Source organism: Bolinopsis microptera, chromosome 8, assembly GCF_026151205.1.
Source record: "Bolinopsis microptera isolate Bmic1 chromosome 8, MBARI_Bmic_1.0, whole genome shotgun sequence".
In the NCBI taxonomy this organism is placed as follows: Eukaryota; Metazoa; Ctenophora; class Tentaculata; order Lobata; family Bolinopsidae; genus Bolinopsis; species Bolinopsis microptera.
The window spans coordinates 2,813,953-2,838,360 of NC_087079.1; the positions used below are offsets into that span (position 1 = coordinate 2,813,953).

The following is a 24,408-nucleotide window of genomic DNA, read 5'->3' on the forward strand; positions in this document are numbered from 1 at the left end:
GTGACACGTCACCAGATCAGGATTGCAAATCACAAGGTTTCGACAATAAGGCTAGTAGGTAAATAAAGGGTAATTATGCTTTTATGACATCGTGGTTATTGCCAAAAGATAATAATGAAGGTATAATGATCGTCTTATGCTTTTGAACGAACATTATTAAAAGTTATGGCACTGTGCCGCCAGAGTGCCATAGGAGTGCCGCGACAGTGCCATCGAGATCCGGATGTATGACCCTTTTATAGATATAACTGTCCTAATTATTCAGGATGATACAGAGAGGATAATATACTTAATGTAGTTCGGGGAGTCTTCAACCCTAAATATCCTCCTCGCATCCAACTCCAATAGACTATTGGAGTGTGGCGTTTTGTTTCAAGTATGGGAGGAATCGATGTATCCATTATAGTGGTAAGTTCAGCAAGAGCAAACGGGATGCTGCTTCCCACCATCCTAACCACGGTTAAAAATTGCTTTTGTATCACTGCTTTTTTATTTTGTTAAATCGGGAAGCAAGCTACCGATTTCATTTTCAGTGTCATTTGGGGACGGTCATTTGAGTTTTTTTAAAGAAGGTCCACTTTACCCAAATTTTGAGTTTTGGTTAAAACAACTTATTTGGCTTTTTGGTCAGACATTACATGTGCACTGTAAAAGGTTCAGCGTCCACTTTATTTCCTCCCAAATTAGATTCCATAATTCACATAATCGCCTCAAAATTAAGGTCCAATAAGACAAATTGAAATAGGACATTCGAGAATATGTTTAAAAAAGTGTACTTCCTTTCCGGCACTGTATACTCCTTAACCTTGAAAATGTTTCGCTGCTTCATATTTGGTTGATATCTCGAGCTTTGGAGGCCCTGATTTTCAGATCTCTATCTGAATTTTAACATTGTTTTTTAGGCACCTAAATAGTGAATATGGCGATTTTTAAAAATGCTCTATTTCAAAGCAAAATTCATAAAAGTTTTAACAAGGATATTTTCCCTGTCATCATTTAAATTGAATTCCGCCTTTTTTTCGAACTTGTCCTGCCCATCTAATTATAAGAATTTGTAAGCAATTTTCGAATTATATTATTAAATTATTACATAACTAGAAAGCCCGTGGTCACAGGGAGGAAGGTAATAGTATTCTTTGGTAGTCAGTTTTTATTGCATCAAAAATTAGTTCCATTAAACCCGGTTCATTTACTTTATTTTGTATTCGTCATGATAAGATAGTTGTTATTCACAAATGCAATATTGGCCACATCAGGCATGGAGATGCAACGTGTATAATGTATATAGCGCTCATTGCGTCATGGTGCATTGTTAATGAACACGCGGTAATTGATACTAAAAGTAGGACTAATTTTGGTTTCCCAAAAGTTGTCAACTGCATACAATCAGGTCAATCAGGAGCATTATATTTCAAACGAGTGAAACGATCGAAATAGGCGGACAGACGATCAATTGTATTGTTCTTTCTATGACTATACCATGAATTGATTACATTCTATGTATTATAAGTTGTAGACAAAGGCACATTTAACGGTGATGTGGTACAACGTAGCAGCGTAACTCTGCTTTGGTTCTGACCCACTCGTATATTCATTATCTACTCCAGGTACTTACACATCTCAGTTGCTTGTAGAAGTCTATTTTTACAGTTCAAAACTGAGTTTCTTTTTGTCGTGAGAAGAACGCTCCATCGATTTTCTTATTTGCCGACGAGGTGCTCTTTTTGAATTTCTTTACACCTTCGAAATTGAAATTGAAATCACAAATATTCGTTGGTCCATTGTCAGAAATATTGTATATTTCAATTCAGTAAACCTGATAGTGATATGAAATGTAACTTTAAGAAGTGATTATATTGGCGTAATCACTGTATAATACTTAATAGTTAATATAAGTTTTCTACAAGCTGCATCTACATTCAAGCAATCGCTCTTTTTAAATTGCTGTGATGCAACCGCTGCTGCAATTTAACGCCCACCTCCTTCAGAACAAATACCTGTCGTAACGTGGTATAGCTGTCGTAAATTTGGGTAAACGTACTGTAGTGCGACATGTAATGTAGTCCAGGTAGCGTACTGAAGTGCGACATGTAATGTAGTCCAGGTAGCGTACTGTAGTGCGACATGTAATGTAGTCCAGGTAGCGTACTGTAGTGCGACATGTAATGTAGTCCAGGTAGCGTACTGTAGTGCGACATGTAATGTAGTCCAGGTAGCGTACTGAAGTGCGACACGTACTGTAGTCCAGGTAGCGTACTGAAGTGCGACACGTACTGTAGTCCAGGTAGCGTACTGAAGTGCGACACGTACTGTAGTCCAGGTAGCGTACTGAAGTGCGACATGTAATGTAGTCCAGGTAGCGTACTGAAGTGCGACCGTGTAGGACTTGGAAATTCTCTGTCGCACTTGAGTTCATGTCGCACTACATGAGTAGCGTACTCATGAAGTGCGACAGTGTCCATCTTGGAGGTTTTCGCACTAGGGCACGTGTCGCACTACAGTACGGGAATCATAAATTTGTACTCGTATGACACGTACAGGTACGACAGTTTTAACTTTTACTGAAATACATGTAGTACGACATGCGTACCGTCTTAATCGTATTTACGACAGTCCACTGCTGATATTGATACTACCGGGTGTAAATTATGAACGGGTGTACGCGTATGTAATCCGTTTTCCTGCGAAAACGGACAAATATTGCGTATATATACTTGTAAGCATGCAGTAAGTGATAAGCCCTTAGCCCATCACTTTAGTATTTGAGTAATTGGCCTGATTTTGTGGAAGTATGTGATAACCCGACCCATTTTTCTTCTAAAGACCATCTCCAAGATTGAATTTAGCCCATTTCCGTTCACAGAATAAATAATGAGGAGATTTAAGGCCACAAATCATATTTATCATCTAATAAAATTATATTCAAGAATTGATGAAATTCAACCTATACACTTACCTACAGTATTACCGTGGCTATGTCATAGTCAATTTCTATGTCTAAATCAATATATCGTTCCCATTTTCCGGAACAACATTGCCACGTTTTGTTTACCTTTGATTCCTATATCCGTCCTGGGACGTTGGATTCTTTGTTTTTGAAAATTGATTTTTTGAGTATTTCAAGTTTTTTTGAGAGGGGCACTCTTACTCTATGGTAAGAAATGAGTCAGAGAATATTGCCTTGTGTTTGACTAGGACTTCGTTTCAGACGATGATTTTCGAGATTTTGATAGGAGGGCTAGTAGGTCTAGCTACTTACACCTACCTTCATTATCTAAACAAGTCTAAAAAGATAAAAAAGCTTCAGCAGGTGCAGAATATACTCAATAAATTTGTAATAAGTTTGTCTATTACGTTTCTGTCTTCAATGTGATGTATTTTCTTTGATTAAATCATTAAGTTTCACCCGAACTTCTACTTTTACTATTAGGGTCTTTTAACAATGATACAGTGGCCTGGGGTATTCAGTATTGCTTATTTGATTCTTGGTTGCTCATGAATATCATCACTTATTCGATGTTTCTATTACAGAAAGTAGAAGTGCAAACTGCTATAAATGCTGACGAGAAATCGACGGATATTGAAAGTGTGCAGTGGCTTAACTTCGTTATCAAGCATTGGTAAGTTATATTTAAATGTGTGGTAAGACTTGGTTGTAACCATTAATTATTGCGTTCCTCCTTTTTTAAATTCATGGAATTGAGCACAGCTAAATGGTCTACTTGTTCAATACCAAGGTTAAACTTAATCCAACACATGATCGAGAACCCTGACGCAGGTATCTGACAGTTGACCAGAAGTTGCAGGAGAAGATAAAAGAGCTAGCCCAACCTACCCTGGACGCCCTAATAGTCCCTAAACCAGTCACAAAGGTCATACTAGAAAGTGTCTCCTTCGGGCAGAGTCCTCCCTACATAGAGGGGTGTAGAGCTCTCAGACAGAAGTGGCCGGATAATCCTAATCTTGAGGTGTGACTCCCTTGCAGCTTGCTTGCAAGCTGTTATTTAAGTTAAAAAGCAAAGTTCGATCTCGATTTATTTTTACTATAGAAGAATGTTCTTCCATAACAGTAAGTAGTGTATGTTAACAATAATCAGGGGTATTGTTATTACAGACGCTTCAACTGGTGCTTGGACCCAGGATTGAGTCAAAGGAGTTCAAAGTTAAGATCCAACTTAAAGGTCTGGGTCGTGTCAGTCTCACAGGGTTCCAGTTCAACGGTAAACTACAGGTGAAATAAGAATAATCTAAATTATACTATCTAAAATGATAATTTTCTATTCTTTAGATGATGATATTTTGGGGCAAATGATTTTTTAAACACTAAATTCGCATAGTAATAGTTAATTAAACTTGCATTTTCATCCAGTAGTTTCAAGCTTGCAACAAACAATCGTGTACCGTCAGCTTAGTTTACTATGCAAGTATTTTATTGAAGCCTAATTTGCAGGTGTCTATTCTAATAGACAAGGATCTCCCGTTCCCTTGCATAAAACATGTTTACTTCACATTTATAGAACGACCAGACATTAACTTCGATCTAAGTCTCGGAGTGATCGGTAAGACATTTCAAAATACATCTTGCTAGTTTGTCGTATTTTTAAAGCAATATTGGTAAATAAAATGTTTATTTCCAACGGCTATTGTAAATTTCTCGTATTTTCGAACCAGATTTGACACTGACAGAAACACTATTCCAATTTCTTTTACCATAAATATCACTTTATTTCTTCAGACGTGAACCTGCTACCAAATGTAAAGTCATGGCTTCAAAACACAATAGAAGAGTTATTCTCGGACTCTTTAGTGGACCCGGGAAGATACCTGATAGACATGACCCAGGAGGAGATGAAGATGATGCTAATCTTCGGAGTCAGGAAATTGAAGAGAACTGTCCTGCATCTTCAGGTAATGATAGGTTTTTTTGTTATAGTTTTTGCGACCTGGTTAATCTTAATTCGAATTCTTTACATACGCTTCCAACTGTTTGAAATTGATACACCTGTGCTTATAAAGAAGATTATAACCCTTATATTACAGATAGATATCAGCAAAGATAAGGTTGAGCAAGACAACGGCAAGAAGCGCACCATTGATTGCCTCCTCAATGTAGGCGGTAAAGATTTAAAAGCAGAAGTCGCGTTTTACAGCACTCAGAAAACATGTCATGTTTGGTATCCCATTGCGGCTATTCAAGAGGAGGTATATTATTAATTTATTATTAAATTCAAGATAATTTATTGTTAAAGTAATCCTAATTTAACTTTGCTGTCGTGGTCAACAGAAGTTTTTTCTCCTAAAAGTGACATTTTCAATCTGAATCATAGCATTTTATAGATGTGCAAGAGACGATGTCCAGGTGCTAGTTGCCTCAAAAAGGTAAAAATAATTGTTCGATTGAATTCGATTAATTGTTACATTTAGTAACTTTGTGAATGTGATCTTTGTGTTTCTTTTATATGAATGCCAAATAAGATTGTCCTGCTGATATATTTTCCCTACTGTGTATACTGGTGTCACTGAAAAGCAACCAGTCCTCTTTAACAAGAATATTAGATTTAGGGGTAGTATAATGAAATTCCCGGATTTTATTTGAAGTTATTAAGTTACCACTGGTCTGATCATCCTGTTTCAGATTAATTTCTCCGTGTCCATACGGCGTTCATTTGGGAAAGACGACAAACTTGCCAAAATGAAAATCGACGTTAAGGGTCTGATTCGAGATAAAACAGTGAGTTATTAATATTATGATGTAATCGGGCACTGAGTTGATACTTTAACTTTAAGGGAGTATGCTATAACGACACTCCACCTAGATGGCGCCATTTCTTTATTTTGCAAGTCTGAGTATCAATTAGTTCTAATATTTAAGTTGATTTTGATATTTTCTCTCATCCATAGTTGTGAAATAAAATAAATCTAGACCGGTTTCAGAGTATACTTCACAAATCGTCGATCCAAGGTGAAAACATTTTGCTGAACGTGGAAGCTGTATCCAACGAACTTCCTTACATCCCTATACGACAGAATGGAATTGAGGTTAGTGTGAAGGACAAGGCGGGGCGGAGGGTGGACAGTGAAGACTTGATAATTATTAGTGTGGGAGGAGGGAGGAGAGTGAAGGCTTGATAATTGATAGTGGCGGAGGAGGGAAGTGGTGGAGAGTGAAGGCTTGATAATTGATAGTGTTGGAGGAGGGTGGAGAGTGAAGACTTGATAATTGATAGTGGGGGAGGAGGGTGGAGAGTGAAGGCTTGATAATTGATAGTGTGGGAGGAGGGTGGAGAGTGAAGGCTTGATAATTGATAGTGGGGGAGGAGGGAGGAGGGTGGAGAGTGAAGGCTTGATAATTGATAGTGGGGGAGGAGGGTGGAGAGTGAAGGCTTGATAATTGATAGTGGGGGAGGAGGGTGGAGAGTGAAGGCTTGATAATTGATAGTGGGGGAGGAGGGTGGAGAGTGAAGGCTTGATAATTGATAGTGGCGGAGGAGGGAAGTGGTGGAGAGTGAAGGCTTGATAATTGATAGTGGGGGAGGAGGGAGGAGGGTGGAGAGTGAAGGCTTGATAATTGATAGTGGGGGAGGAGGGAGGAGGGTGGGGAGTGAAGGCTTGATAATTGATAGTGGGGGAGGAGGATGGAGAGTGAAGGCTTGATAATTGATAGTGGGGGAGGAGGGTGGAGAGTCAAGGCTTGATAATTGATAGTGGGGAGGAGGGTGGAGAGTGAAGGCTTGATAATTGATAGTGGGGGAGGAGGGTGGAGAGTGAAGGCTTGATAATTGATAGTGGCGGAGGAGGGAAGTGGTGGAGAGTGAAGGCTGGATAATTGATAGTGGCGGAGGAGGGAAGTGGCGGAGAGTTAAGGCTTGATAATTGATAGTGGGGGAGGAGGGTGGAGAGTGAAGGCTTGATAATTGATAGTGGGGAGGAGGGAGGAGGGAAGTGGTGGAGAGTGAAGGCCTGATAATTGATAGTGGGGGAGGAGGGAGGAGGGTGGAGAGTGAAGGCTTGATAATTGATAGTGGGGGAGGAGGGAGGAGGGTGGAGAGTGAAGGCTTGATAATTGATAGTGGGGGAGGAGGGAAGTGGTGGAGAGTGAAGGCTTGATAATTGATAGTGGGGGAGGAGGGTGGAGAGTGAAGGCTTGATAATTAATAGTAGCCGTTTAAAAACCCTGTTTTATAAACTTCTTTACTGTGTTTAGACACCCAAACAAAATGTCTTTGCTAAAGGAGATCTGTATAAGCCGATTGTCAAATTTTATATCAATCTCGCCGTAAATTTTGCAATCGCCCGCTGTTTTCAGCCTATAACAAAGATAGGACGAAACAATGACTAGGGTTTGAATTTCCCTCAGGTAACAGATTATGCCAAGTATTTCAACATTCCTGAGCTCACTAGAGAAGACTTGAACAAGTGCACTTCTGGCCTGGTGTACCTTCACATTCACAGGTTACTAACTTGTTCAGTGACTTTAAGTTTATACCCAATAAGGTATATTCATAGAAACATATTGATCTGGCAGCTGATACAATCGCAATGTGTTTTTAATCTCGGTTATAAATGCCCTACCATAAGTGATAACTAATATTGTAATATTTTTAAAGCCCACAGTCATAAATATCTATAATCTGTCATACTATTTTATTGTAATATTCAATTTTACCCTGGCAGAGCAACTGGGCTTCCCGCTATGGACGTTCGTGGGAGCAGTGATGCTTATTGTAAAGTTAAAGTAAACGGGGAGAAACTATTCAAAACACACGTGAGCACTAAGCATTGTCTAATTTTAACCATTCGCCTAAGACGTGAATTATGGACTGTTCGTCTACGGAGTTATTTATTCACATCTTTAGTTGACTTTTTCAGACCGATTGAAAATTGCATTTAGATCTTAAATTGTAAATTGTATGCCATTGAGCTTACTTTAATTTTCAGGTCATAACCAGCAAAAACCCCGTTTTCAACTATTTTGAAGATTTCTTCGTCCGTAACATAATAGAATCAGATATGTCTTTGGAGGTTATGGATCATGACAAAGGGTCTGTGAATGATGAGATCGGGAAAGTTAAAATCGACCTAAAAGACGTGGCACCTAAAGTAAGTCCTAAGCGAGGAGTTAATTTTAAATTATATACTGGAATCTGGATACTGAATGTTATAATTAAAATGTAGGACTTGAAGAAAATTATCCGTGAACCTTTTCATTGTGGACATAACTCGTCGCGGGCATAATTGTGCATTTTGAAGGCCCCTGTTATTAAATAATGACCGATAAGGTAAATAAATAGTCAAGCGATATTAATTAATACAACACAAATTATATACAACCTAATTGATAAAATTTCAGATGGTGAACCAAGGTTTCGATATCATAGGTAAAAATGACAAACAGGTTGGAATTCTGTACATTACAGTGATATTCAGACCTATTCAGCTGCCACCTACCTCGGAGGATATCAGCAATACTTTCCACAATAACCTCGGGGCCGGCACTGTTAAAGCAGAGTGAGGACACAGCTGATCTTTAGTGAGGGGTCCGTTCGATTTTGTGTTTGGTTCGGTTGTGCGGCTCCAGATTCCATTAGTTATTCAATTGAAGTCGCGCAATTGAACCGAACTTAGAATCATTATATGAACTCATCAGTTCAGCAGAATGATAAGTTTTGACGTAGCATCACGTTAATTGTTTATTTTGATTTTAGATAGGAAATTGGGAACACTAAACTCTGACAGTTGATTGTGAATTTAAAAATTATCAAAATACAGTATACTAGTCGTAGTTATAGTAAACTGGGTAAATAAATTGATATGAAATAGATTATCTTAAAATATATCGTCCTTTATAATATAATGAAACATTTTCATCGGAAAAATAATAAGCCAACAATGATAAAAGCATTACATTATTGATATCAAAAATTTGAAAGTGATGATTTGTCTCACACGGTGTTCAGTGTGCATGAGTGCTCTAGAGACTAGATAACAGCATTTTTCCTCTAGAATTAGAATATTATATAAGAACAATATGTCCCTCTATACGACGAGCCCCTCTGCAGTCTTCACCACAATTTATGCAGTTTCAATACATGGTTTAAAACAGCCATGTTCAGTCCACCATTACTGATTTTTGTCATCTTAACATGAAGCACGCAGAGAGTAACTGATTGTGACTGTATTCTCCTAAAACATATGAACAGATTCTGTAGTTGATATGAATTGTGGGAAAGAAAATATCGTTTCTGTTTCTCGTTCCTCGTCTCACGTGGTAACCTGCAGTAAGATAAACGAACGCACAAGTTTTGCAAAATGTACGGATCAGAAGGAGAGTTACTCTACTCAGAAGTAGAGTTACTCTACCCTTATCAATCTCTTCTTATCTCATGTATCTGTTGGCGCTGATTTTTGCAGTTCTAAACTGATTTTCTGGAGCTGTTTTGCAGTTTCTAGTTCCTCTTGGGTGTACGTTCTTGTAGTCCTGGTGGTCGAACAGCTTTTGTCTGAGTGTTTAGTGCGTCGTTGTGTTTTTGTTTCTGTTTGTTTGTCGTTAGATGAAGGCTCCTTCGCTTTTCTTTTCCCTGACGAGGTGCATTTTTCGCATTCTTTAGCACCCACCAAAGCTTCTTCGCACACTGGGCAACTGAAACGAATTTGCAATCATTTTGGGAACCATAAATACAAGTAGCACTAGCTAAGTATAATTATCTGGGAAAAGGAAATTGACCTATCCCATTCATTGCATAAATACTAATCCCAAGCGTGCATGGTGTTATCTCGATCCATATACTACCGGTAAAATTTATTTAAAAAAACACATTCTCAAACAAAAATGAACATTGTTGATTGTGGAACTCACTTTTTCTCGAAGAAGTCATCGTCACTGTCAGATAGGTCGGTGGGAAAGTGTCCGTTAATATCTGGCACCACGTATGTTTCACTCACAGTAAACCTAAAACGCAGTACCATTAATAAATTTTAAAATATTGCTGTACTGTGAAAGAAAGATTCAGAATTCAGATATATAATATATAATAATTAAAAACATGAGAATAATTTTTAGTAAAATAAGCAATAAACATCATTAGTTAATAAATAGACAAATAAAGATGGGATACCTTGTAGATTGTGCTATTAAAGCACTGCTCTCCTCTTCTTCCTCACTACTGTTACCACGACAACCTATCGTTAAGTCACTGGCTGATTGAGGTTTTGACCTCCTGAACATGTTTAGGAGCATATCCAGGGTTTCGATTTTGAGGACTTCTGCTAAATTTATTCCTAATTTGTAATTTTTTTCTCTCAACCGAATTTTCTGTTCTCAACTAAAACTGTATCACAAGAAAAGTTTTTTTCGACAGTTTATTTCACGTAAATTCCCTCGTTCTGTTGAAACTGTCGAATTCTACGAATTAGTATCCGTCTCCAGTAGGAACCTCACAACTCGTATATTGACGATTTTAATCCAAATTGATTGACAGTTTCTCAGCTTCTTTCTCTAACTAAGGTTTCCTCTTTTGCATTCCTTTCTTTCCGGAGTGTTTGCTTCCCTAGATCAACAATTTCTGTTAGCTAAAATTTAAGATGCAACGAATAAGATGGACGAATAATCGATAAAGTAACTGCATCGTTGGCAGTTGAGAGACCAATTGTATAACGAACATCAAAAGAATGAACAGCAGAATGTGATTCAAACTCCAAGTTTATCTTCAGCATCTGCTAGTGTAATTACAACTTTTAAAAGTTAGCTCGAAATTGTCTCACTCTTCAAAGAAAGGAGTATGGTATTTAAAGGTTCAGGTTTACTATGATCTAGAAAGTATGTATATGATTGAATATTTTCTCCGGATAAAACAATGAACCAACCACAGACGTAGGGTTTTAAAAGAAAGGATCTGTATGTAAGAACACAGTATCAGTTATAGATTTATCGATTTTAAAGTTCAAAGTAGCTGAAATACGTCATGACTTGTCTAACATATTTTAAATACCGGGAGTAAATTTATTAGTTGAAATAGACGAAATTCCTGCGGACGATCGCAGATCCGGAGTCACAATTAGGTGGTGGAAAATTTGACCAAAACCCATAATCATGGGTAGAGTGTACCGCTGCCAGTGTCTCTCTTTTCCAAACAAAAGGAAATGATATTAATTTGAGGAACCGTCCGCTAATGCAAAATGATACCGAGAATGAAATCGGTCGCTCGCTTTTCCCATTCATTCACGGCTTACGAATTGTAATAAAGCTTATTAAATGGGAAAAGCGAGCGACCGATTTCATTCTCGGTATCATTTTGCGTTAGCGGACGGTTCCTCAAATTAATATCATTTCCTTTTGTTTGGAAAAGAGAGACACTGGCAGCGGTACACTCTACCCATGATTATGGGTTTTGGTCAAATATCATCTCTTTTTGATTATAATGTCAGGATAATTTACACAGTCGAAACTTCATTAACATAATTATAAATAAGGAGATAATTTCAACGATTTCGATATTCTGCCTTTGAAAACTTTTCCTTGTGTTTAGGTAGGTATATCTGTCGATAACCGACTGAATATGGCAATTTTTACTCATTTAGGTTGGCATTAAATTCATATATAATGCCATTTAAATATCGTGGAAAGCAGAATATATTCGAAATCACGAATGAGCAAAATTCTCACCTTTCGCACGTGCAAACTTTGAGCGGACGTTGCGTGCGCATACAATATTGAATCACCGTAAATTTTTGCATAGTGGTATTTAATATATAGTTTGATAAGCATGCAAAGTTTCAGAAGATTTCAAAAAGAACTTGGATCACAACGGGACTCCAAAGTTGATAAAAATCGTGAAAATAACAATTTTTAGTGATTTTAGCTATTTTAAATCAATTTGGGCGTGTCCCCACGTGTGCAACTTTTCGATTTTCAACTTTAAAACTAGCCTATAACACAATTTACACCTTTAAGAAGCAAAATTGAGCTCCACAACCCAAGGGATGGCCCAACACCAGAGAATACTAATTCACAACTTTTGTGTTTTTATAAAATTATTCTTCAAAAAAGCACTAACTTCAATAGCAAATATCTTTATGAAGGAGCAAGGTAGGAAACTTTTCCGGTAGATTTTCGGAATGCTTGAACAATTATCTAAGGTGAAAATGTCCTCAGATTTTGAATAAAATTACTCCTTAATGGTGTAAAATCGATTTGAAAAGTTGTTACTTTGTCAAAAATTAAGTTTTAAAAACACTTAATTTGATGACGTCATCAAGTGATAATGATGACGTTAAATTATTTTTCAATACAATGTAAACTAAATCTTAAACGATTATCTTTAAAACCTGTGGTTCGAGATGACTGTATCGTTTATACTTTTGGATCTACGGACACTTAAATGTAGGCTACAATTGACTGCCAAAGCGTCTATACATATCACAATGCTGGCAAGCATAACCGTTGCCCTTATATTCACAACACTATTTACCCCCTATACTATTATATCCCCTTTATTGTTTTCCAGGCATTAAGATTCATCGAAAGTAGTTCAGCAGGTATATTTAAGTTCAAAACATTCTAATTCAATGTTAAAGATAACAGGAATAAGAAATAGTTATGTGGAGGTTTTTAAGAAATTTGCGCAAAATACGCGCCAGCATGTTATACAAAATTAGGTAAAAAACCCAAAATCGCCATATTCAGGTGCCTTAAAAACCATGTTAAAATTGAGTTATAGATCTGAAACTTTTCAGGGCGTCTAGACCTTGTCCAACTCGACTGTAAAAAAAATTACATGTTTCAGGAGTATCAGGAAGTGGGTTTACTGGAACCCCTGTTTTACAACAGATTGTCGTGAAGTATATATATGTATATGAGGGACCACATGCAAAACTGGTATATCTGATTTTGATAGTTTTGAGATAAATGCATTTTACTGATTTAAAGATTCTATATCATGTGTAAAAAACACTTCTAAAAAATGGTATATCTGTCTATATACCATTTTTTAAACTAGAATTGTACCAAAACTGGTATATCTCACGATATACCATTTTTTCTATACTATAAACAATAAAATAATTTAACTGAGAATGGTATATCTGAAGATATACCATTTGGGCTGGCTAAAGTCTATAAAATGTGTATAGATATACCGGTTTTATTGAAGATAAGTTTCTTGAAGGTGGTCTATCTGCAGATATACCATTTTGTTTTCATGATTGTTAAAAGCTAAAATGGTATATTGTAACATATACCAGTTTTGGAAAAATAAAATTTCACTTTTTTTCAAAAATTTCTTCAAAATTGTTCAAAAAAAATTCCAAAGATGCACCTTTTCACCCTGAAGACTATGAGCTACCTGCGCAAAATTGGTATATGTTCAGATATACCAGTTTTGCATGTGGTCCCTCATATATGTATATATATATTATATAGACGCTTTAGCAGTCAATTGTAGCCTACATTGAAGTGTCCGTAGATTCAAAAGTATAAAAGATACAGTCATTTCGAACCACAGGTTTTAAAGATAATCGTTTATACTTTAGTTTACATTATATCGAAAAATAATTTAACGTCATCATCATCACTTGATGACGTCATCAAGTTAAGTGTTTTCAAAACTTGATTTTTAACAAAATAACAACTTTTCAAATCGATTTTACACCATTAAAGAGTAATTTTATTCAAAATCTGAGGACATTTTTATCTTAGATAATTGTTCAAGCATTCTGAAAATCTACCGGAAAAGTTTCCTACCTTACTCCTTCATAAATATATTCGCTATTGAAGTTAGTGCTTTTTTGAAGAATAATTTTATAAAAACACAAAAGTTGTGAATTAGTATTCTCTGGTGTTGGGCTATCCCTTGGGTTGTGTAGCTCAATTTTGCTTCCTAAAGGTCTAAATTGTGTTATAGGCTAGTTTTAAAGTTAAAAATCAAAAAGTTGCACACGTGGGGACACGCCTAAATTGATTTAAAATAGCTAAAATCACTGAAAATTGTTATTTTCACGATTTTTATCAACTTTGGAGTCCCGTTGTGATTCAAGTTCTTTTTGAAATCTTCTAAAACTTTGCATGCTTATCACACTATATATTAAATACCACTATGCAAAAATTTACGGTGATTCAATATTGTATGCGCACGCAACGTCCGCTCAAAGTTTGCACGTGCGAAAGGTGAGAATTTTGATCATTCGTGATTTCGAATATATTCTGCTTTCCCACGATATTTAAATGGCATTATATATGAATTAAATGCCAACTTGAATGAGTAAAAAGTGCCATATTCAGTCTTTTATCAACAGATATACCTACCTAAACACAAGGAAATGTTTTCAAAGGTAAAATTTCGAAATCGTTGAAATTACCTCCTTATTAATGAAGTTTTGACTGTGTTAATTATCCTGACATTATAATCAAAAAGAGATGATATTTGACCAAAACCCACAATCATGGGTAGAGTGAACCGCTGCCAGTGCCTCTCTTTTCCAAACAAAAGGAAATGATATTAATTTGAGGAACCGTCCGCAAATGCAAATTGATACCGAGAATGAAATCGGTCGCTCGCTTTTCCCATTCGAATTCACGGCTTACGAATTGTAATAAAGCTTATTGAGTGGGAAAAGCGAGCGACCGATTTCATTCTCGGTATCAATTTGCATTTGCGGACGGTTCCTCAAATTAATATCATTTCCTTTTGTTTGGAAAAGAGAGGCACTGGCAGCGGTTCACTCTACCCATGATTGTGGGTTTTGGTCAAATATACATATATATATATATATACTTCACGACAATCTGTTGTAAAACAGGGGTTCCAGGAAACCCACTTCCCGATACTCCTGAAACTTGAAATTTTATTTACACTCGATTTGGTCAACGTCTAGACGCCCTGCAAAATTTTAGATCTCTTACTCAATTTTAACATGGTTTTTAAGGCACCTGAATATGGCGATTTTGGGTTTTTTACCTAATTTCGTATAACATGCTGGCTCGTATTTTGCGCAAATTTCTTAAAAACCTCCACATAACTATTTCTTATTCCTGTCATCTTTAACATTGAATTAGAATGTTTTTTACTTAAATATACCTGCTGAACTACTTTCGATGAGTCTTAATGCCTGGAAAACAACAAAGGGGATATAATAGTATAGGGGGTAAATAGTATTGTGAATATATGATATAACGGCAACGGTAATGCTTGCCAGCATTGTGATAGTAAATAACTAGTAAATAACTAGTAAATAACTAGTAAATAACTAGTAAATAACTTCACAATAAGGTGGCGGAAAATAGTAAATAACTAGTCAGTAGTCAATAGAGCAGTAAATAAATTGTTCATCCCAAAATATTAGACTTTTATTACTCCAACATCAATACTCAATACGTTAAACCAGTCATAACTAATTTGAAAAGTATAAATACTCTAACTTTTCAGCAATGAGTCAAGTTGAACTTAAACAATCAGATGCATTACGCATATGATAGGTAATCCGCTGTTATTGAAGAAGCTTATTATAATAAACGTGATACTTGACAGATACAAGCAAAAACCGGCAAAACAACAGGAGAAACTTACTGAGTGTCATGTCTCAAACACTTCATATGTGATTATATTTTCCGGAATAAACAATAATTTGTTCCTGTGGCGGCTACTTTTGTATCTGCAGGAACTTTTAACAGTTTGCACTCAAGCTACTTGGCTATTATAGTTAACTGTCATTTTTCACGGGGAAAATGAACAAGTATGCGAATAAGAATTTAACATGGAAATATATGTGAAGAGTAGTCAATACAGGCAAACTCGCAGTTTAGACAATATGATAATAGCAAAAGTTTAAAATTCAGTAGTAGTGTAGGGACCGTTCGACCCCCTTTTTTAATGGAACCGGGGCCGGAAGTGCTTAAAAACCTAACAGGAAGTAATTATAACCCTAACAATGTAAATAACAGGAAATATCAACCCTAATTATATCCAAATTAAACATTAATGTGATAGACAATTATAGTAATATCAAAAGTTCCAAATTCCTTGCATGAAACTGTACGACTGATTGTTCTATGATACGAGGGTTCATGGTCTTCAGACGGAAACAACAAGAAAAACTGCTCAACCTGGGAACCTGCAACCTGGCACATTTACTAGGTAGAGATATATCAATGAACTACCCCACAACACTTAATACCATCATCCTTCATTACACATCTTGATTCCACCGGCAACCTCCCACAGGACTGCCATACCCCAGAGGTAGGCAAAGCATCCATATGCTATCCTCTCGTGGGCCAACCAGGCCCAGCCTTCTCTCTAAAAAAATTATTAAAAAAAAAACTATCAATGATTTGGTTGCTGTAGCCAATACTATGAAGTTGAGTATTGAATTTAAAGGATAGTTTCTGATCTCTTTTCCGCTATCAATTCTCCGTCGTCATTAAACTGACAAAATCTCCTTCAAATTAAAACATTAAAGAACAATCAATCTATTATAAAGCAGTAGTGAGAGAAACTAGCCAGGCCATTTCAATTTAGCCGCGTTTAAAATAGAATAGTCAATGATGTGCCGTTATCACATTGACTGAATCAACGACTAACGATCTTACTACACCAGTGTTGCATCGAGTTTCATGGAATGATAATTGGAATTACCGAATTTTCGATCTGATTATGCTCAAGATACTGACAAACATTTTGAACTTCTTCAGCTTCAATTTTAAAACAATATTCATTACAACTAAACTTCTGACCAATATTATTAAAACAATAATAAACCTAATCTACAAGTCAAATGCTAGTTAACATAAGCATACTCTCCCCAGAGTACACTGCCGGAGCAGAAAGCGTTTTATGGACTCGTAATTATTACGGTGTCCGTTTACCTGTTAAGATAAATAGTATCGTTCTACTAACGAGTAGTGCGTATAATCACTAATATATTGATAGGCATTGATATGAAGTAAAACATAATCATTAATATATGTCATTGATGTGAAGTAGATTATAAACTTTTTAATATGAAGGTAATGAAAATTGAATGAAGCTGCGCGTCTTTAGTCTGAAATGGGTCTCCATGACTGTACGGGAATGTGTTGTCCATTTTTATTATTATAGCCAGTATGAACGACCCCAAACCTTAATATGATATTGACATTTTTCTAGAGAGTAGAGACCTCGTACCACATGCTCTTAAATTCAAATCTCATAACTTTTTCGTTACTGATAATGATCTAGACGATCTCGATAGTACAAGTAAAAATATACTGTTAAACCTCATAACTTGATTACTAATGATCTAGACGAATAGTACAACTTAAAATATGCTGCTCTCCTATTACTTTAGATAAGTTCTGGTCAAGAAATATGCATCGAGCTGGTTACTAGTGGATCCCGATGCATAAATGCTAAAATGATATAAAGTTAGGCATTCAAAATAAAACACCAGACATTTTAGTTAATAACATTATTGCGATCATTTATCAGTTAATATGAATTACGAATAATGACTGTCCCTGATATCACCATAATAGGAATTGTTCTTATAAAGTTTAAGCGTCGTTTGAAACGTTTTAATAGAATCGAACATGATTTATTCAAGAGTGATTCTGGAAGTCATAAACTCATAAATGTATTCATTATCAAACGATTAAGTCCTAGAATTAAGGTAGTGTGCTGTTTTAAGTTTTTATGATATCATTACGCGACTATAATCAAATATTTATCAAACGCAGCGAAATAAACGAAATTGTACTTGTTATCGATCAATCAAATTAATTAGAAAGTTACGAGTAAATTTGTCATCAAGAAGAAATTTAAAAAATGTCCTTGTTATCAAAAATAAAATTGATTAAACGTTAATCAATATGATATCTTGGTGATGCAGTTTAGTTACTAAAGGTGGCAGTATCAAAAGCTTCTAACTGTGGTCGAGTCAGATATTATGAGACTTAAAAACTCGATTGTTTTTTAAACAGTCCAATTTTCTAAAATAAAAGATCTAGCAAAAATGGCAAACATCAAACACACTAGTGTAGGTAGTATAGGTAAAACAAAGACCACACAACAAAGAACACAAAAGAGTATTAAAAGTTCTATAAAACAGCTCCTAGCTTGAATAAAGTGTTACATAAAACAACGCCGTATGAACTTTTAACACATGAAATGGTTTACAAAGGAGTATTAGGATGCAAGGCTCTTATAGCACTCGCTATCATAATTCATATACCTATAACTCTACAATAGCGAGTGTAACCAGTGGAAGAGAAAATGAAGTTACATCACCATATCCTCTCTGAGACTGGAGATCGAGAATGGAATTATGCTCGTTTTTCTGCACGCGTTACTAGCACCCATTGGCCATTTAAATTTTGTGCTGCTCGCGTACTGTAAAATACCGAAGTCTATATTGTACGTGGGTGATTTCCAGAATTATATTAGTAGGCTCAAGTTTTCGGTTACATCTGTCTAACAGTGTTTAACATTTCAGATGTTTTGTCTAAGTAGACTCAGATCGCTCACGTACCTTTTAAGATTTTAAAGCACACAAAGTGCAAATAATGAAACAAAACTGCGGACACATTTTAAACTCACTCGAGATCTATTATAGCCGCAATCAAAAAATGTTACAATCGTGACAGCTCGATCTAATTAGTATTACAACCATTTCAGAGCGATATACCGTATACGTATATTTCTTATTGTACCTACGTCTGTAGTTTTAGGTTCAGGAGAGCTGCATGACACGATCAGAGAATTTGAAAGGTACAGAAACAAACAACCTGTTGTATCAATCGTAAGTATCCAGAACTGCACCGAGCACTACCCTACAGACACAGTCAAATATAGCAATAATTACCGAGCACTACCCTACAGACACAGTCAAATATAGCAATAATTACCGAGCACTACCCTACAGACACAGTCAAATATAGCAATAATTACCGAGCACTACCCTACAGACACAGTCAAATATAGCAATAATTACCGAGCACTACCCTACAGACACAGTCAAATATAGCAATAATTACCGAGCACTACCCTACAGACACAGTCAAATATAGCAATAATTACCGAGCACTACCCTACAGACACAGTCAAATATAGCAATAATCACCGAGCACTACCCTACAGACACAGTCAAATATAGCAATAATTACCGAGCACTACCCTACAGACACAGTCAAATATAGCAATAATTACCGAGCACTACCCTACAGACACAGTCAAATATAGCAATAATTACCGAGCACTACCCTACAGACACAGTCAAATATAGCAATAATTACCGAGCACTACCCTACAGACACAGTCAAATATAGCAATAATTACCGAGCACTACCCTACAGACACAGTCAATATAGCAATAATTACCGAGCACTACCCTACAGACACAGTCAAATATAGCAATAATTACCGAGCACTACCCTACAGACACAGTCAAATATAGCAATAATTACCGAGCACTACCCTACAGACACAGTCAAATATAGCAATAATTACTCGAGCACTACCCTACAGACACAGTCAAATATAGCAATAATTACCGAGCACTACCCTACAGACACAGTCAAATATAGCAATAATTACACTACCCTACAGACACAGTCAAATATAGCAATAATTACACTACCCTACAGACACAGTCAAATATAGCAATAATTACCGAGCACTACCCTACAGACACAGTCAAATATAGCAATAATTACCGAGCACTACCCTACAGACACAGTCAAATATAGCAATAACTACCGAGCACTACCCTACAGACACAGTCAAATATAGCAATAATTACCGAGCACTACCCTACAGACACAGTCAAATATAGCAATAACTACCGAGCACTACCCTACAGACACAGTCAAATATAGCAATAACTACCGAGCACTACCCTACAGACACAGTCAAATATAGCAATAATTACACTACCCTACAGACACAGTCAAATATAGCAATAATTACCGAGCACTACCCTACAGACACAGTCAAATATAGCAATAATTACCGAGCACTACCCTACAGACACAGTCAAATATAGCAATAACTACCGAGCACTACCCTACAGACACAGTCAAATATAGCAATAATTACCGAGCACTACCCTACAGACACAGTCAAATATAGCAATAACTACCGAGCACTACCCTACAGACACAGTCAAATATAGCAATAATTACCGAGCACTACCCTACAGACACAGTCAAATATAGCAATAATTACCGAGCACTACCCTACAGACACAGTCAAATATAGCAATAACTACCGAGCACTACCCTACAGACACAGTCAAATATAGCAATAATTACCGAGCACTACCCTACAGACACAGTCAAATATAGCAATAATTACCGAGCACTACCCTACAGACACAGTCAAATATAGCAATAATTACCGAGCACTACCCTACAGACACAGTCAAATATAGCAATAACTACCGAGCACTACCCTACAGACACAGTCAAATATAGCAATAATTACCGAGCACTACCCTACAGACACAGTCAAATATAGCAATAACTACCGAGCACTACCCTACAGACACAGTCAAATATAGCAATAACTACCGAGCACTACCCTACAGACACAGTCAAATATAGCAATAATTACACTACCCTACAGACACAGTCAAATATAGCAATAATTACCGAGCACTACCCTACAGACACAGTCAAATATAGCAATAATTACCGAGCACTACCCTACAGACACAGTCAAATATAGCAATAACTACCGAGCACTACCCTACAGACACAGTCAAATATAGCAATAATTACCGAGCACTACCCTACAGACACAGTCAAATATAGCAATAACTACCGAGCACTACCCTACAGACACAGTCAAATATAGCAATAATTACCGAGCACTACCCTACAGACACAGTCAAATATAGCAATAATTACCGAGCACTACCCTACAGACACAGTCAAATATAGCAATAACTACCGAGCACTACCCTACAGACACAGTCAAATATAGCAATAATTACCGAGCACTACCCTACAGACACAGTCAAATATAGCAATAATTACCGAGCACTACCCTACAGACACAGTCAAATATAGCAATAATTACCGAGCACTACCCTACAGACACAGTCAAATATAGCAATAATTACCGAGCACTACCCTACAGACACAGTCAAATATAGCAATAATTACCGAGCACTACCCTACAGACACAGTCAAATATAGCAATAATTACCGAGCACTAGCCTACAGACACAGTCAAATATAGCAATAATTACCGAGCACTACCCTACAGACACAGTTAAATATAGCAATAATTACCGAGCACTACCCTACAGACACAGTCAAATATAGCAATAATTACTCGAGCACTACCCTACAGACACAGTCAAATATAGCAATAATTACCGATCACAACCCTACAGACACAGTCAAATATAGCAATAATTACCGAGCACTACCCTACAGACACAGTCAAATATAGCAATAATTACCGAGCACTACCCTACAGACACAGTCAAATATAGCAATAATTACTCGAGCACTACCCTACAGACACAGTCAAATATAGCAATAATTACTCGATATCCAGAACTGCACCGAGCACTACCCTACAGACACAGTCAAATATAGCAATAATTACCGAGCACTACCCTACAGACACAGTCAAATATAGCAATAACTACCGAGCACAACCCTACAGACACAGTCAAATATAGCAATAATTACTCGATTACTCACAGTCGAGTTCATTAGGCAATGACTACTATTATACTCAATGTTCCTGCAGGGATATGGTAACTGAGAAAATAACCACATAATTGATGAGTGTTATCTCAGCCCAGCTGTATAGTTGTGAAATTCCCACGGCAGCTGCCATACCACCACTATGTTAGTGGAAATGACTAATAATGTGAGGAAATGTTGTAAAATTGTTATCCTATTCCTACCGTATGATTATTTTACATTTTACAATTAAGATGTCCTTATAAAGTTATAAGTCTTCGGCTTACTGCTTGTATTAATTGCGAATCACAATAGTTAGTAGAAAGTTCTACAAATAAGGTTCGCCGAACAGTTGGGTTTCCGTCAGTTTACGCTCATTTAATGTGTCTCTCTACAGTCGTTGTAGCAATATAATGCTTTTGGACACGAAGGGAAACACACAACGTAAGGCTTGAAATCTTCTTAAAACTACATCATTAGAGCCTGTAAAAACATTTAACTTTAGGATAAGCACTCTATCAAATAAAATTCATATATAATCATCATAGTTTATTAACTCATTGTAGCAAAGTTCAGTCAAGTTATAATAGTATAGTTGAGGGTATGGTGCACGGTTTACAAGGTTATTCTAGCAAAGTTCAGTCAAGTTATAATAATATAGTTGAGGGTATGGTGCACGGTTTACAAGGTTATTGTAGCAAAGTTCAGTCATGTTATAATAGTATAGTTGAGGGTATGGTGCAAGGTTTACAAGGTTATTGTAGCAAAGTTCAGTCAAGTTATAATAATATAGTTGAGGGTATGATGCACGGTTTACAAGGTTATTCTAGCAAAGTTCAATCAAGTTATAATAGTATAGTTGAGGGTATGTTGCACGGTTTACAAGGTTATTCTAGCAAAGTTCAGTCAAGTTATAATAGTATAGTTGAGGGTATGGTGCACGGTTTACAAGGTTATTCTAGCAAAGTTCAGTCAAGTTATAATAGTATAGTTGAGGGTATGGTGCACGGTTTACAAGGTTATTCTAGCAAAGTTCAGTCAAGTTATAATAATATAGTTGAGGGTATGGTGCACGGTTTACAAGGTTATTGTAGCAAAGTTCAGTCAAGTTATAATAATATAGTTGAGGGTATGGTGCACGGTTTACAAGGTTATTGTAGCAAAGTTCAGTCAAGTTATAATAGTATAGTTGAGGGTATGGTGCACGGTTTACAAGGTTATTCTAGCAAAGTTCAATCAAGTTATAATAGTATAGTTGAGGGTATGGTGCACAGTTTACAAGGTTATTGTAGCAAAGTTCAGTCAAGTTATAATAGTATAGTTGAGTATATGCTGCACGGTTTACAAGGTTATTTAAAGGGTATTTATAAATAAACGAATATCAATGACTGGTTCCCAAGAGCCTGCACTAAAAACGAAATACAACAAATTTACCAAACAATGAAGCGGGTCTTAATTAATCATGATTCATATAAACTGATCAGGTATGACTAATATAAAACCATGGCATTGAAAGAAGAAACCAAGTCTGAAAGGTCGCTAAACTGGTTACCATCACAGCTGAGCGCAACTCATTGTACCATGACCAAACCAGACTTTTCACCTTTTTAATTCAATAAAGGAATAAAAATGAATAAAATATTAAATATTTGTCAGTTGGATGGAGCTACAGTAACTGAAGACTCGGAGAAGCTGATCCATGAAGGTTGTCTGATTTTGGTTATACACTTGAAACTAATGATTTTGCGATTGTTTCAAACCGACAATCTTCATCAGATAATGATATTACTAAGCTGGCATGGTACATTTTAATAGTGGATTATAATTTATAACTGTTTTGAATACCCCTTAATATGGTTCTTTACCGATAGTTAAAATTCGACATCTAGCGCTTTAAAAAAATAGATGACGCTATCTAGCGTCATGTTGCATCAGATAGCGATATTGAAAGGGTGTCCGATAGTTAATCGTTGGGGGTATTGTCTCCCACATGTAATATGTTAACAAAACATGTGTGCGTTGCAAAAGCCTAAACATTAGCAGCAAACTGTATTTATAACTAAACTTTACTCTGAGAAACTATACGCACGGCACCAAAGAAATAAACCGAAAAAATTGTTGCTAATTCAATTTGAGTGTGATAAAAATTGATTACCTCACAGTTACACCTAGACATACACCTAGCCCAGACCTCAATTCCGATCCCAATCCGTAACCCTCACCCTATAAGTTATCCCTATCACTATCATAACCCTGTGTTGGAAATACATCAACGATGAGGTGCCTTGCAAGTGCACTCGCTACCACACACTACCCCTGCGTGCCAGGGCAAGTGTTCGTTTCAATAAACATGAAGTTTCCGCATGTGATTTAAGACAATGTAAGACATGGACTACCAAGATACTTGTACAATGTAATATTGTATTATGTACTATAAAAGCACTAGGCCACTAGCAGTCTTAAAGTTAAAGACTTATAAATCTACAAACTCACGACCCGTTTACTCGTTATGATAACAATTAAAAGAACGGAGATAAGTATAGCTCTCCCCCTATTATAACAGAACAGTGTGAAGCACAGAGCTACTTTCAGACTCCTGTTTGTACCCTATATCACCGCTTTCCCGCACGTGAGGGCTGAGGCTTTACCATATATATATATAATACCGCCTATAAAGGCAGTATGTGCATGGACAAAACATAAAGGGGTATTTAAAGTTTAAAAGATGCAGCACGGGTCTC

At 36.5% G+C, this 24,408-nt stretch overlaps 1 protein-coding gene across 1 annotated transcript; it reads left to right on the forward strand.

Annotated features, from left to right (window-relative positions):
* The first annotated feature begins 257 nt into the window (after positions 1–257).
* Positions 258–9,821, forward strand: LOC134819485 (uncharacterized). The gene is made up of 15 exons (XM_063829440.1): positions 258–408; positions 3,209–3,310; positions 3,532–3,620; positions 3,779–3,968; positions 4,115–4,231; positions 4,451–4,559; positions 4,736–4,908; positions 5,041–5,202; positions 5,338–5,379; positions 5,636–5,731; positions 5,935–6,039; positions 7,358–7,452; positions 7,675–7,765; positions 7,939–8,100; positions 8,351–9,821. Exons 1-15 carry the CDS (start codon positions 379–381, stop codon positions 8,510–8,512), a joined length of 1,725 nt encoding a protein of 574 aa, XP_063685510.1. The 5' UTR covers positions 258–378; the 3' UTR covers positions 8,513–9,821.
* Positions 9,822–24,408: the final 14,587 nt, after the last annotated feature.